The 16,580-nt window shown below is 36.4% G+C and overlaps 1 protein-coding gene across 11 annotated transcripts in view; it reads left to right on the forward strand.

Moving 5' to 3' along the window:
* Nucleotides 1-16,580, forward strand: part of Pak3 (p21 (RAC1) activated kinase 3) — a 327,193-nt gene that overhangs the window by 299,150 nt on the left and 11,463 nt on the right. For all 11 annotated transcript variants that reach the window (XM_063246284.1, XM_063246283.1, XM_063246288.1 and 8 more), the window contains 3 exons: nucleotides 938-1,055; nucleotides 1,834-1,933; nucleotides 2,438-2,634. In XM_063246284.1, coding sequence (XP_063102354.1) covers nucleotides 938-1,055; nucleotides 1,834-1,933; nucleotides 2,438-2,634 — 415 coding nt within the window. The remainder of the gene's footprint in view (nucleotides 1-937; nucleotides 1,056-1,833; nucleotides 1,934-2,437; nucleotides 2,635-16,580) is intronic.

Genomic DNA, 16,580 nt, shown 5'->3' on the forward strand with positions numbered 1-16,580 from the left:
CGATCTCTGGGAGGCTAAGTGATGAAGGCTGACTACATTGGCCCCGCATTAATGGGGCTTTATGATTAACTGACGTGAGGACTGGAGAACTAAGACTTTAATCTTAAACCTTTTCCAAAACCAGATAATTAATCTCTCTTTCATCATTTGTATTAACAGTGTGTTATAAGCCATTTAAAAGCAGTGCTAACATTTTACTTGTAGCTAACATCTGTCTCATTCAGTTTTAATGTTTGTTTAACACCACTATGCTGTGTTCTCTTGGATACAAAAACAAGACTAGGCCTTCCACCTCCATGATCTTAAGCCGTTGTCTATGTTTTGGGATAGGTAGACAAAGGAAAAAGAAGGGTCAGATTTTAGAGTCTTCATCAGGGTTTCATAAAGTGGCCCATAGAGGCCCCCCATAGTATTGTGGTAGTTACTCTACACATATAATTTTGTAAAAAATTGCATTTGCACTTGTGAAAAATGCCAATTTCTAGGCTATTACTCATAACTCATGAAATGGAGCCCATGAATTTTCATATTTAACGACCTTCCAGATGAATTTTGTGGGCACTGATATCTGAATACCACTGTGTAGAAAGTCTTGCTATATAGCGATGTGAGTCTTAGAATAAGATGGAGTCATTGAGTCATTTAGTGTCCTGTAATGCCTCTCTCTTGCTGAGTGAGAGGCCAAACAGACCTGACCATTCTGCTAAAGTGTCTTCAGATTGGCCCCAGGTGATTTGAATAACTTCATGCTCTTTGCCTATATTGTAGGGCTCTGGTGACTTTTGTCCCCCATCTTTGGCCACTTGAGGCATAACTTCTCAAAATAATGAGCATGGGCTCAGTCACTATTGACTTGTATCAGAACTGAAACCTGGGAAAGTTAAGACTCTCTGCTTCCTTAGTGACAAGTCGAAATCTTTTTCTTCTCTTCTTATAGCTACTTAGTGGGTGATGAATTGTGGGTAGTCATGGAATACTTGGCTGGTGGCTCTTTGACGGATGTGGTCACAGAGACCTGTATGGATGAAGGACAGATAGCAGCTGTCTGCAGAGAGGTAAGAAGATGTAGCATTTGTAGCTGACAAGGGCACCAATATTGGCAGTTTTTTTAATGTCTGCTTATTCAGAATGTTTATAAGATTAAAGTAACAATAGCATGATTCTGTACTGAAATAAAAATTTAAGTCTTAACCTAATAGCATTTACTTGTGCTATCTTTATTAGGTCCTATTTATTTTAGTTGCTTTTCTATGGATCTTTTGACTTCTACTAAATCAAACTTATGATCATTCAGGGGGAAATTGTACCCTGAGCCTGTGGTTGCCATCTTGTACTATTACAATCCAAAGCATTTCCAAACAAGTACGTATAGTTACTTCATAGTCTAGTAGTTGATCTTAAGGCTTCCTGTCAGAAATAGTTTAAGGTACTTATTTTAAGTTTGAATTCCTGAGTTCACTCCAAACCTACTAAGTCAAATCATTCTCTATACAGAGAGGATCAGTGCATCTTTATAAGACCAAACATGATGCATATCCACCAAATAACTATGCTAACATATAATTAATTGATTAGTTTGGCTAGAGTAATGATTAGTACTCTTATCACATCCTCATTCTCCATGCCCCAGTTTGTCGCAATAACCATCAAATGCATAATACAAAGTAGCATCACTGCTGTAAATGGAAATTTGATTTTAAAGTGATGTTAAGCACTTTAAGTGATCTATTTCGTTGACATCAAATTGTACCCGTGCCCAAAATTTGTCTAGAAATAAAACTTAGTTTTTTTTTACATTCTGATATAATTAGAATTGTTTTTCTGATTCAATAGTGCCTCCAAGCTCTGGATTTCTTGCACTCAAACCAAGTGATCCATAGAGACATAAAGAGTGACAATATTCTTCTCGGGATGGATGGCTCTGTTAAACTGAGTATGTATTTTGATCCAGATGGTATTTGATAAAATATCAGGGAATTTTTGCTCTTTAACTATTGTATCTCAAGAAGACAGTGGCTATAGAAAGTGACTTATTTGAAAGTGGTTAGAGCCCAATTGAATTAAAGAATTTGTTTAATATTATGTTCTTGTAGACTGTGACTAGATTTTTTTGGATTTAGTATTTCAGTATATTTAGTAGCTTCTAGAATAAATGTTTGAAAAATCCCTAAATTGAAAACTGAAAGTACCAAGTTTCAGTAAATAATAATAGGGAGAGCACTATAATGAAATCTAGTAAAAATGGCAACATCATCCATCAGTTAGTTCAGACTCCTTTAAAGTCAAGACCAGCTGAGATATCAGATAACAAAAGGATGTGAGTTAAGCATTTTTATAAGTTTAGTCTCTAACAAAGGAAGGTTCAGCTATATTGACAAGTAACCGGTTGTCAAATAAAATAATTTGACTTATTTTAACTGGTTTTTCTTCTCTATAGCTGATTTTGGGTTCTGTGCCCAGATCACTCCAGAGCAAAGTAAACGAAGCACTATGGTGGGCACCCCCTACTGGATGGCACCTGAGGTGGTGACTCGAAAAGCTTATGGTCCGAAAGTTGATATCTGGTCTCTGGGAATTATGGCAATCGAAATGGTGGAAGGTGAACCCCCTTATCTTAATGAAAATCCACTCAGGGTAAGTCAGAAGAAAATTCAATTATTTCATCTCCAAGAAAGGGGAAAGACCAATTATCTTGCTCCACCAAGGTGACCAGAATGGGCTCTTTACTGGGACTAGTAACACAGCAGCACCAAGTTATTATTTTATTTATTAATTTAATTATTTTATTGATTTTTATACATTTTAGGTATATGTAATGATCACATTCACCATAGGAAATTTGTACCTGTACATCATATAATTTGATTCTTTTTTTCAATCGCCTGTTCTCCGTTTAACTCTTCTTCTCCTTATTTACAAAAGCTTCATTTCCATTCTTTCTTTCTTTTCTCAGTTTTTCTTTTCCCTTCACCATCCACCTCCCTTGTTCAACTTCCCATTTGAGCATTTATGAGTTTTATACATTTTTTAAAATATCTCAACCATTTTCTAAAGTGCTTTTATGAAAATATTTCTAAGGAAGAATATTATTATTTAGTATAGTGTTGTACTGTTTAAAAGTAGAGAACTGGAAGGAAGCAAAAATGTAGAAAAATATGGTATTTCTATCACATGACATGAAAATGATCTATCTAGGAAACACTTTGTAATTATTTTAAAAATGTAAATAAACATGTTTCCAAAACAGCTCTAATTTCTTAAATTGAAGTTTTCTTTCAATATCAGTAATGATTTATTGAGCAACAACAGCTTGGTTGAATGAAATACAGAGATAGGCATAATATCAGCCTGGTGAAATCATAAATTTAAGTAGAAGACTGTCAAGTAGAAAATGAATGGAAATAGTTTGGTTTGAATAATTCAGTTTGCTGCTGCCATATCACAGGTTTGATCCCAAAGTGATCCAGTTAACTCTGCAGAGAAAACAAGCTCCATTTCATAACCCAACCCCACCATTCTAGTCAAAGATATTCTGTTGTTTATGAGCGAGAAAGGCAAAGGGATATTAAAGCAATGGTTGCTCAGGGCAAAAGTGTGCCAAAAGCCGTTTTGTTCCATATAGCCTGATGCTGAGCCAGAAGGTGTGTTTTGTATACATAAAGGGTATCACATTGAAAAATGAAATACGCACAGATTCAGATTTTGCTGTCAAAACTCAGGTATAGTGGCAAAGGCTTCCTGGACATCATCTGTAGCATTACCACCAGGAGTCTGCAATTGAATTTTATCTTTGCTATACAAAAATATTGCCCTTAGTGAACAGATAAGTGCATTCACAAAGCTTGTCAAATCCATATTCAAGCCAAAATATAGGTGTAGCTTTTTATACATGCAAACAAACCTACAAACTAATCGTCTAGTTGTTTTTGCAGTTGAACGTTTTTTATTTGGAGCTGCATTCCCTAAGGAGGAAGAAGGGTCAGCCTCATTCTGTTCCCCTTCTAATTCCTGTTATACTTGGCCTCTTGCCCTGCGCTGATTAGAAAACAACAGATATGAATATTATGGGCTATTAATATGGTCTCATGAAACTATCTGAAAGTGAGTTGCACACATTGATTAGCTGTCTACAGGACTGACTAGAAAAGAAAGGGCATTTTCCCACCATTTATGGCTCAGCCCTCCATGAATTTAATCAAATCCACCCCTGACCCATGGACCAGCACATCAGGATAATTACATGGGCTTTTCCTTACTGTTTAACTACCTTTGCTCATTAAGAAATAGCAATGAAAGAACACATCAGGCCTGTTGTTTCCATGGATTTCCTCCTGTAAATCATCTGAGATTGGATGCACTTAAATGGATTATAGCTATTTTGCTTTCAGCTTCTAATGTATAATTTACAACCTGCAGAATTTAAGCATTAGATAAATGGCTCTGTAAAGCGACTTGTCTCAGTAACGCATTTATTACCTTCTTCAGTCCCCAATTATAATCAATTGCTCTTTAGTTAGGTGGCTAATTGTTAGAAAAAATTAAACAAGTTTTAATCTCATAGGAATCTTCCACCCTGAGATTAAAACTCATAATTAACAGCTGGTCTGTTAGAATCCACAACCATATATCTAAACAAGTAATTGCAGATTATCAAACCATGAGGTTTGGGAAGCGAACACTAAAATACTGGCAAAAAGATCTGTCAGAAAAACCACCTTGTTGAGTTAGTTCCTCTGATAAGGACTTACTCTAGCTTTGCTAATTACTCTTCTTGTGTGATCAGTCTCCAGTTAATTAATCACCAAGTTCATGTTGAGCTAGGTCTATTCTAAATCTCACTCTCCTAGACACCAGGAGTACTTTTTATGTTTTTACTACAAATATGCTGTCCTCATGTTCTCTTAAATAAGCACAATGTCTTAAGATAGATGCCTTTATTTGGGATTTGGAAAATGTGGTCATTGAGAATATCGGGAGATTAGAAAGAAAAAGATAAAGCATGATCCTGCAGGAGCCAACATTTTCTTGGATTCCAGAACCAGACCATGTGTGCTAGGGGAAAAAATCATCAAGTGTTAAAATTTAATGTAAAATTTAATGTGTGCTAGATTAGTCCTTTTGTCTTTAAAATCTTCCCATTGCTACCACTGTTCACCACTGTTAGGCTATGCGGTGGAAATAAGTGGAAAGACAGAAGTGAAATAAAGGAAGACAGAGTGGTAGAGTAGAGGGCAGCATATACTCATGAAAAAAGTGATTGAATAACAAAATCTGTGTGTATCTTTGTTCTATAACTTACAAGTTTTGTGACTTCGAAGTCTCTTCTAAAATGTTTGTAAGCTTGTTTCCTTTCTGTAAAATACAGGCAAGATATATATTGGTAACTTGGTGTTAAAGCTGAATTAATAAGCCATATAAATCATCTAGCACAGTACCTCACTCATTAAAGAAAAAAAACTTAAGGAAATTCATATCTGACTAAAAAGTAAAAAAGGAAATAATGTGCCATTTAACCACTCACAAAAGGGTACTTGATTCAGTACTCTTCCAAGAACTTTCAGTCCACACTGCCTGTACTCCATTCCCCTCAAAGAGTGGAAGGTTCTGTACAAGTTCAGCTTAACGACCATAAACAGGTAACACTGAACAGGACAGGTTCACGGTAAAGTCTCATGTTATCCATTTCAAAGTGGTTTGTACTTTACTCTTGCTTTTTTTGTACTTTGTGGTATGAGCTTCACTTGAGTAAATCCTTTGTGACTATTGCCCCTTAACATATATTTGATGCAAGGAAGCTATATTTCCCTCTAGTTATAAAGTGGTTGAGACACTCAAAATGTAAGTTATTCTGTACTAATTGACCTAATTTGCTCATAAAGCGCCTTTTAAAGGTCAGAGAATTACTAACTGTACTACGTTATGAGCTTGGTACCCTTCCAGAAACAGGGAGGAGACAAGCTTCTTACCATCCCCCACCACCCGAAGTCTTTATACTCAACGTAATTAGCCTTGCACATGTTGTTGTGCAACCCATGGACATTTTTCATGCGGTCTCCAATGATAAAGTGCCTTGTTCCTTCTGTTTACCAAAGTGACTGGGGTTAAAATTTGAACTTTCTCTGTGGATATCAAATTAAATATTGTGTTCTGCTGATCTCAACTTTTTGTTAATTGGAGATACTTTTTAAGACGTATGGTCATAATGATCTAAAAGGAGACACAATCATTTCCATATAATTTCTATTTGTTTTGTTTCTCATATAGAAATGCCTGTTTATTAACTTTGCATTCACACATGATGTTGCTCTTATCAATAAGGTTTAAGAGAATTTGGTATTTGTGAAATGTCTATAATGTCCACTTGAAGTCTGTACTAAACCCTTTGGAACATCTTTTTGTGTACTTTTTCAAACTCTTGTCCAAGACGAAGTGAACTTTTTAAGTATTCTATTTCTAGCCTTGCTTTAAGCATCTCTGATGCTGTATCAAACATTGGATCACTATAAGACATTTATTGGTATCAATGCTGAAAACTGTGGGTATGTGAACCACCGATTCTTTATCAGTGGTTCACCTCCCTGGATACACACTGCAAACACCTTTAACACTTTAAGTACTACTAACACCAGATTCTCCTTCTCACAGAAAAATAGCAACCAGGACTAGAAGAGACAGAAAGCTACGCAGCATGACTTCTATAAGACACTGTCCACACTGAGAACAATTCTTTATCAGCCCTCCTTGAACACAGTTGTTTAACCAGAAAAGAACACTATCATTTTGCTCGCAATTCTCCATTTCATATAAAAAATTATGAGTGACTTTGTCAAAGCCAAGTTGAAACCACGTTTGCTCTGTGTCATTCTCAGATTTACCAGTATAGTAACACTATCAAAAAGGAAATGACATTAGTTACGCACATAATATCCCCATTATATGTCCTTTCCTTTTTGATTTACCTTCTGAAAACGGTGTTCATCATTAAAATGTGCTACCTTAACTAGGCATGGTGGTGCTCACCTATAATACCAGCACTCTGGGGAACTGAGGCAGGAATATCACAAATTCAAGCCCAATCTGAACTATTTTGTGACTTAATAAGGACCTATCTCAACTTTGTTTTTTAAAAAAGACTAAAAATAGAGCTTAGTACGAAGTTCCAATGTTCAAGCCACAGCACCCAGAACCACACACATGCACACGTGTCACAGTCACACACACATGCACACACACACACGCTAGCTGACGATTAAGTTCCTAGCAAATATTAGTGCATAATCTAGCCATTGGTTTGGCCAGTCATGATTAAGCATGCATTACTTGTATGTCCAGGAAGAAGGGAGGACAGAAATCTAATTGCAGGCCTGTTGTCTACATCCCTAACCCCACACTTAAAACACTGCATAAATGTGGGGGTTTTGTTTGTTTGTTTGTTTTTGTTTTAATAGGACCAGGAAAATTCTAATTAGGTTACATTGTCTAAGAAAGAGATTTAAGCAATATAAGAGAATATCTAGCTACTGAAAAACAGCAACTGAGGGCCAAACTGCATTGAGTTTCCTCTAACCACTGGAACCTGTGCTGTGGATTGGAATGTCTGGATTTGATGGTGCGTGCTCATTTGGAATTGAAGTCAGACATAAACTTCCTGAGCACCAGAGAAGCAAGCGTACTTTGCTAGGACTCAGTCAATATTGTTTTGAATGTATTTCAGGAGGAGCTGGGAGCAGTCCCATCTTTTTCCGTAAGCTACTATGGAACAGCAAGGTTTATTGATGGGTTGTTGACACTTCTTCTACTTTGAGGGCAAACGTATGCCTAAAAGGAGGAGCAAATTGGGATAACTACAACTAAAATAATTACAGAACAGTAACAGGGTTTCTTTTTAATCAGAAACAAATATTGCCTGTCAAAAGATAGACTGCTCTTAAGAATTATTGGTTGTCAAGAATTCGGTATAGGAAAATGGGACTTAGCCTTGGAAAGCTGCAAATCTCATTTAGATGGTTAATTCAGAAGCAGGCAGTTAAAACTGGTGAGTTATGGCCCAGAAGGCAGCCAAAGGAGAAACTGATCCCACAGCAAACTAAAATCCAAGAAACTCTGACCAAGCAGAGAGGAAGAAAAGGAAGGTTTAAAATGTGGTAACAAGGGCCACACTGTTGGCCAAAATTGATATTCCTTTATGCTATGATTATGCTATCATTCCTCTGTGTCTTACAGGATGGCTCTATCAAAACCCAGGGATGTATATGCATATGCTTTTGTAGGTACCATACCTATCGTCAAATCAAAGTTAATTATAAAGAGACAAACCGTAGAGTGTAATATGCATTTGCCCACAGAAATGTCCAGTGACATATTTTATCCTATGGCTTTTGAAATCTTTATTTTTGCTATGGAGAAATGACTTCACCAAGAAAATTATACTTTCCTTGATAATTATTTCCAGCCTCTGTTATCATTTAGTTGTATGCCTGGTTGCAACATCATTTTTAAAACCCATTTCCATCCTGATAAAAGGATACTCTGAAATGTCTTAGATAAGCTTCTCAGCAGAGAAAATTAAATTAAGTCAGTTTTATCTATGTAGCTGAGAAAGCCAGAGTTTTAACATTATTCCAAGAATAAAACTTGGCTTTTTGCTATAGCTTTTATTCCTTGCTTGCTTTTCTTTTTTAGAGGTATAGGGAGAGTAAGAATTGCTCCCATGCTCAGATAGCAAAATTCTTTAGCGCTTTTCATCAAGGTGTAGCCAAGAATGTGAGAAAACTAGATAAAGAGCTCTCTAGCATCTCTGCCAAATTTATCTGTTATGCAAATTAAAAAGAGAATTCTTTTCCCAACTCTGTCAGTCAGGAACTCAATGACTTCCCTTAGGTTACTTCTTACTGATCCATTTCCTTATTACTTCAAATGAGTAAAATTTGACTAGGTTACTCTTTACCAGTGAGCTTTACAAACCCTATAGGTGCATGCAGTCCCTTGGGCTATTGAAGTGATTAAAAGAGAGATGACCTGATAAGGCTCTTGGTTGCATTAGAATAATTAGCTTTCAATATAGTGTCTACATTGGATTGCCGCATAACATTTATTTTAGTAAAGGAGGAAACTCATGCTTACTTTGAATCTACAAAAGGCCCATAGTTTGAGTGAGTGTTGCTTTTAAATGTGCTTTCACAAAAATAATCTTCAGAAGCAGCTCAGATATCTCCCTCACCACTGATCAAGTCAGAGTAGTTAGCATTTCCACCTCCTTAATGATTGCACAGCAATAGAAATGGATCAATTGCAGAATGGAACCTAGGATCCAACTCCCCTATGCTTTCAGATTTTCTAGGCATTATTTTTTATTTCTCTTCTTCTGCATCCCACTAGCAACTGTCTCTCCCATTGTCCTTTGGCTCTTGTCCATGCCCTAATTTTTCTGCTGCCTCTGCATCTCACCGCTTCCCCTGGCTCCTGCACCACCTTGCCTGCTTTCCTTTTGTACATGTCTAACTCCACCCCAAGTGCCATATGCACTATAGTTACAAGGCTTGCGTACTTCTTCAATTGCCCAAGGCTGCTTCATGAGTGCATGTAGCCTGCCCTTCATTTCTTCACAAGAGATTAAAATAAACACATGCATTGTTAGAGTGACCTGGTACTTACAGCATTGGTTAGTCTTTTGTTCTTGAAGAGAGTACTCTAATGCTAAACTCACACTTCATCAGCCAGCACAGCCTTATCACTATTTGTTATCAGGCTACAAGACAATAGATCTAAATTTCAAGCAAGAAAATAACTTGGTAACAGAGTAAGAACTTTTATGTAAAGTCAGCAGCAAGCTAAACCAGGCCACATTTATATCACACTGGATCATTAAGTTGAATAAGTCAAAGTATGGAATACAATGTTTATTGTAATATAGTGATTTCTTTTTTGTAATTCGGACCCCATTACTCTCTTCTTAAAAAAAAGAAATGTCCGTGCCTTTCATGAAATCCATAAACACATCAGAAACAGCAGAATACTCTGATGTTTAACCTCTGAAATCCCGGATCGTAAGTAAACTACATCATAAGGTATCAAGTGATTTGTTACCAAATCTTGCTCATAAAACACTCAAAGTTAGTTGAGAATTCTAAAATGAGAAAGGAACCAGGACAGCATAGTTTGCAAGCAGCAGCTGCAATACAAGTTGTATACAAATTGTCAACACACACATACAGGGAACTATGGAATGGACACCTCCGCACACTGCGTATTTATTCCCCACTTCTAAACAAGTGGAAAAGGACTGAAGAAGAAGAGCTCATTTCCCCTGTATAGGTAAAGGTGGATCAAGTAAACCAGTTATTTATGCACAAGGTGTTTTATTTCTTGATGAACCAGTTCTGCCTCTGCTAGAACTCCTCCCCTAGAGACTGGGAACAGAGAGGGGAGGTAGCCTGCAGCAGTCAAATAGTATGGACTGCAGACCTCTACTCTATGAAGTCAAATATGAATTCCTACACTGCTAATTGTATAATATGAGGCAAGTTATCACTCTTAACCCCACAGGATTGTTTCCTCATCACTTAGCGATCATAGTACTCTACCTCAGGGAATTATTGTGCAGATTATATGAGTTAATAGTAAACATTCAATAAATTTTATCAGTTAATACTTACCATTGACCTATGTGAACGATACTGAGACATAAATTAATAATCTTCTTGCTCCTATAGTTCATTTAAATTGTACATTCAGTAGATTTTTGGACTAGGCTGGATCCCCACTCATCATGGGTAACATGATTTCCATGGGAAAATGTGTTTTGAGTTCCAAATACTCAGCTTAGAAAAGATTTTTGTGCCATGCACTATCCTCTTTGTAAAGTGAGTCTTTATATTGGTACTAAGGCCTTTTACATTTGCTGTTATATTTCCCCATATGTCCTGTGTTTTCTAATGTCTTAACCTAAACTTTATAAACTGTTATAATTAACTGAAGTCACAAAGTAAAGCCTTTTAATTGAATAGTTAGTCGTATTGTAAAACTGCCTTAATGAAAATTTATTGGGCACAAATGGATTGCTTTGGGACTCATTTGCAGAAATGTGGTAACTTCTATGATGACTTCTTTAATCTTTCATAACTGAGGAAATTGCCAATAAGGTAAATTAAATTATTCTTTCAACCGGATAAACTACCTAGTAGTTAAGTAAATTCAGTTGCACACTGGTGTCAGTGAACACTTCAGTGATGGTGTGTTACTGCCAATATGTTTAGAGTTATGCTGTGCAATTGTAGAACATAAGAAAATTCTAGGTAATGTGTGTATTTGATCTGGCCCGCGTATCAATCCGTGGGGTGTACCTGGAGGGGGAACAGGGATTAAATAAAAACATGGGGGAGACAGAGAAAGAGCCTGAGGCAAGTAGAGAGAATCCGATCAAGCTCCGTTTATTCAGGAAGTGATCACATCTTTTATAGGCCAAGGGTGGGCTGGTGGGACGGGAAGAGGCTACGGGGATGAATACAACAGGGTCATCGTCACGTCCGGGTATGTGATGTAAGCAGGAAAGGATTATGGTTAATGTAGGCAGACACATTGTGCCCCTAGGAGAGAGGCAGGGAGGCAGCAATGGGGCTGTCGCACGGCTCCCTACATGTATTACAATGAAGAAAGCCACTTTTTGCCAGTTTTTGAAGTTTTCACTTTATAAATAAGGTCAGCACGTTATGGGGCCTAACTTGGAGAGAAAACAGACCTTGCTTAATTATCTAATGGTTGAATCAGGCACAATTTTATTCAAAGTTGGAAAAGATAAGATTCCGAAATGTGTTTCAAGTTCCACAGGACAGTCCTATAGTTTCTCCCTCCTTCTCTAAGTTTATATTAGCTAAATTGTCGTCATCTTTCTCTAGCTCATTCTCCCTTTGTTGGAAGCATCTTAAGTATACTGCTCATGGAGCTCTCTTCTTTCCCATGGAGCAGTAGATAGTTGAAACTTATCATATGTCAGGCCTAGTCAACTCAGAAAAGGTTCCTGTTTTATTTATGCATATATTCTTATATTTTTAAGAGGTTACTTTCAAATCTGAGTTTAATATTTTGTCCATCAGTCTGTTATTTTCCCCACCCAGTTGAATTTATACATTTGGCTTTCATATAATTCATTAACAAAAACATTTACTGAGCAACTATTTTGAACAAATTGCTAAAGAATTCAAAGATGATCATGACACAAACTCTACATTCCATGGACTCACAGTCTAGGAGAGAAGACAGATCTGTAAATAACAAATATTCACAACACAATGTGAAGTAGACCTATGAACAAAGGGCTATTGGGAGCTCAGAGGAGAGAGTGGCTAAATCTTTCATCAGTGTGACCAACTATCCTGGTTCGCCTGAGACTAAGGGACACAAGACCCTTAGTGATAAAATCCAAGACAGTCCTTAGAAGACCAAGGTGTTTGACCACTCTACCTGGGAGAGACTGAAAACTTCAAAGATGATTTACTGGAACTAGAACTTCAAAGGCAAGTAACAGTTTTCCAGGCACTTGAGGGTGATAAAGATAGAATTTCAGTCTGGAGATGATAACATTGAGCAAAATTAGCCAGACGGAAAGACAGATATTGCATATTCTCCCTAATATGTAGAATCCAAAACAGATGACATAAAAGTAGAAGAAGACTATTATACAAGAGGAGACAATAAGAGAAAATGAATATAAGAAAGGAAATAGGAAGGATGGACATGATTTTAAAAAAATATGTGCACTAAAACTTTCCAGAAATGTGCAACTGCAGTGGAGGACAAGACAAGAGAGGTTGGGGTGGTGGTAGTAATCAAAGTATATTACGTGTATGCATATATCTGACATATCTTCTTCTAGAACACATATGCACTAATAAAAAGGACATGAAACAAAGCAATTAAAGATAGCATTTCAGGTAGGTTTGAAATACCTTTTCCTATTCAGGGAATGCTGAACAAATCTATGTGCATAGTATGTGAACCTGAAAAATGTGCACGTGTGTGGAGTTAGAGGGAAAATGGTCTTAGGGTGAGAAGAGAACTGATGAAAGCCGGGAAGGTGAACAGGGGTAAAATCAGGGAGGACTTGATGCCATGCTAAGGAATTTTATAATGTCTTATGGACCAGTGGTTTTCAAACAACTATAGTGATCCCCTGGCTCTAATGAAACATTGCATAGAAGCATAAATAAATACAGACAAAAGCAAAATATCTTTGATTGAATCAGATATGTGTGAGGTAGGGTCCTAAAATCTATTATCTCTTTTAAACGATCATAAGGGCAAATTCTGAGCAGCACAGTTTGAAAACTTCATCTGTGGACCCTATAAGACCAGTAAATTTTTGAAGCAAAAAAGTGAAAGGTGTAAGATCCCTGATAAGACTACCAATGGATATTGAATGAAGAATAAAAATGATTCAGTAAGGAAAACCAATTAAGAGGCCATTACAACTGTCTGATTTTAAGCAGAGATAATAAAGGGAAAAAGAAATGACTGAGTATGAAAGACATCTCCAAAGGTGGTTTTAGTAGAACCTGTTAGACTGTAGTCAGGCTGTGGGAAGTTTGGTAGATGAGGAAGAAGCAGAACTCGAGAATGGTTCTGTGATTGCTTACTTACATTAAAAGCATTTCTTATTTCTCTAAATGGCAAATCTCTGACCTAATTTCTAATATCCAGCTCATTTTCTTTAAATTTTCACTAACTCAGATAAAACCAAGATGTGATCATTTATGCCTAGATTTAGTTCCCTCAATTTTCTTCATTTACAACTTGACTTTGCTGGTAAAATCCTTCTTGATGTCATTGTTGTCTACAATTGTATTTGTATCTCATTAATAAGACAGTGTATAGTAATTTTATTTTTTACTAAGAGAGTCCCAGCTTAAACACAGGATGTGTTCCAAAAGTTCATTTTTAAATTACTTATTTGGAACTCAGAATATATTTTCCCATAGAAGCAGCATTATGCATGGCGATTATGTTCCCAGGCCAGTCCACAAGGACCAGTTTAGCCCATAATGTAACTGAAAGTGTGGATTTTTGGAATGGAAATTATTTGGAAATAGTACTGTTGCAATTAAACTGAAAACAATAGTTGAAAAAGAAAATGTCTAGGTTTTTGTTTCCCTCAAAGGATAGTGCTTGATGAAAAGCAGGCTTAGTCCTAGGATAACAAAACAAAATAGATGAGGATTTTTGTGTAAATTGGACTCTATGACTTTTTACATTTTTTTATAATAACGTTTTAGAGAATTTTAAAAAATAAAAGCATTCATGCTCATTGCAAAAAATTTGTAAATATGAAAAATACACATAAAAATTTAAGTTGCCAATAATCCTACCACTCAGACAGAACAACTGTTAACATGTTGGTATGCTTCCATCATTTTTTTCTTTGTACTTTTTTTTTGCAGTACTAGTGATTGAGCCCAGGGCCTTCACACTGAACTAGATTCCCATCTCTTTTCAAATTATTTTTAGTAAAAATCAAAGTATATTTTTGATCCACTGTTGAGGAAAAGTCAATTTTGCATTTGATACCCATGTTGGGGGTGAGGGAAAGTCATAGAGGTACTAATCAACTAGGGTCAGAATCAGCTGTTAAACTACCAATCTGTAACTTCAGGTCCAGCCACAACAAAAATCACAGACTTTCTGCTAAAGTTCTGAAGGACACATGTGTTCCTTGAAGTGCTATAAAAATTTGTAGCACTAGCTCCTTATCACTTCTGATTTTCCTTCAAATTATAGATGTTCCCTCTTCCCTGATACACTGTGTCACAAGCAGTACTTAGGCTTAACAACTGTGACTAAGGTCTTTTTTATTCATAAGTAGAATGCAAAGAGGAGCAGATATTTCCTGAGGTAATTAGGCATACATTGAAGAGAGATGAGAAAGACTGAAATCAAAAATGTGTACATACTTGCAAGAAAGATTACATGCAATAAAATCTATTAAAATAGTTTTTAAACATTTTTATTAGGATGTTGTAATATATAACAAATGCATTTGTCTTGGAGAACTGGTATATATACATAACACATTTGGATCCTTTTTACTTCCCTTTCTCGTCCTACCCTTATTAAAACTCCAGATTTCTTGCCCATCTCCACAAAAAATCTGTTTCCTATCTTCTAACTTTTATTTTTGTTCCTTAAACTATTTATACTTTGAATGTTTAAAAAATGAAAAACGGAAACAGTGTAGCATGCATATGGACCTTTAGAGTATGGAAAAGACCTAGGGAAAATGAAGCAAAGAAATGCATTTGTTAAGAACTGCACTTGGTTACAGAGCATGAAAAAGCAAACAAAAAACATTGACTTTGGGGAAAGGATAGCCAGCTAAAATAAGAATTTCAGGAGGCAACAAATGTAATATCAAGTGATTTTCTTTTACTAAGGAACAAAACTGGTTTGTGAAGACAGGTACTTCAAGAACTGAAACACGTTGTCTGAACATAATTTAATATTTCTGCTGCAATTGTGTACCATTTGATTTTAGCCCATTCAGTGATTTGCTGAAGGTCATTGTGCATCCCCTTTCTATCTCATTTTCTCCTATTACTCAAGATTTAGTTTATGGCATGAAAGTCCCATGAACTGCCACCTCCAGTTCCCATTCTTCCATTAAAGAATTGAAAATTACAAAGGAGTGAGAGGTGGAATCAAAGATGTTTGAAGAGGATTGTATTTAGATGTGGGTTTTAATGCACTAGGAAGAGTAACATAAAAGTTCGTTGGCACTCTGTAGAAGCATATGGCATTGCCACCCTCACACATCATTATGCAAGAGAATCTCCATCTATAAAATGTTGTAGCTATTACATTTGCTGTATTTATGATGACAGAAATTTTGAGCTATTAGGTCTGAGCTGAATTGCAGATTCTCAGCCAGTATTTCTCAATACTGACTGCAAATTTGAGTCACCTGAAAAGCTTCAAAATATTGATGCCCAGGTTGTCTTCCCAGAGGTTTTTTTTTTTTTTTCATAATTAGTCTGGGCATTAAAACTGAGGAGAGAAAAGTTTAAAACTCTGCTCAGGTGATTCTAATGTGCAGACAAATTTGGAGACCTCTAGTTTAGCCCTTTAATTAAATACCGTGTGGAATAAACCAGTTGTTCTCAAACTGTGTTTCCTGAACCAGTGTCAGCATCAATGGAGCACTTGTTACTATGCAAATTCCTGGGCTCCTCTCCAGATTTTCTGATTCAATAAATCTGGAGGTGACTCAGGAACCTGTTTTTAACAACCACTCTAGACGATTCTGACGGATGCTATAGGTTGGCTAGCCACTAGATGAAACAGTCCTTCCTGACCTTTTTTGAATTACATCTGTGAGCATTATTGGAAAGGAGAAGACATGTCTTCACTAGTTTATGTAATCTGGCTGGTAAAAGACTTTAATAAAATACCTGTGATAATAATTAGGAACCATATAGAAGAGCAAAATGGGATAATTTGTCGCAGAGCCCAAAGAAGTGCAAGAGAGAGCATATCTTCATAAGACTTAAGGTGTTAGGGAACCACATGAACAGGCACTAATGCAGGTGACAGTA

The sequence above is a fragment of the Cavia porcellus genome, unplaced genomic scaffold (assembly GCF_034190915.1).
Source record: "Cavia porcellus strain 051 isolate PalLab524CR breed Dunkin Hartley unplaced genomic scaffold, mCavPor4.1 scaffold_3, whole genome shotgun sequence".
Taxonomy (NCBI): domain Eukaryota; kingdom Metazoa; phylum Chordata; class Mammalia; order Rodentia; family Caviidae; genus Cavia; species Cavia porcellus.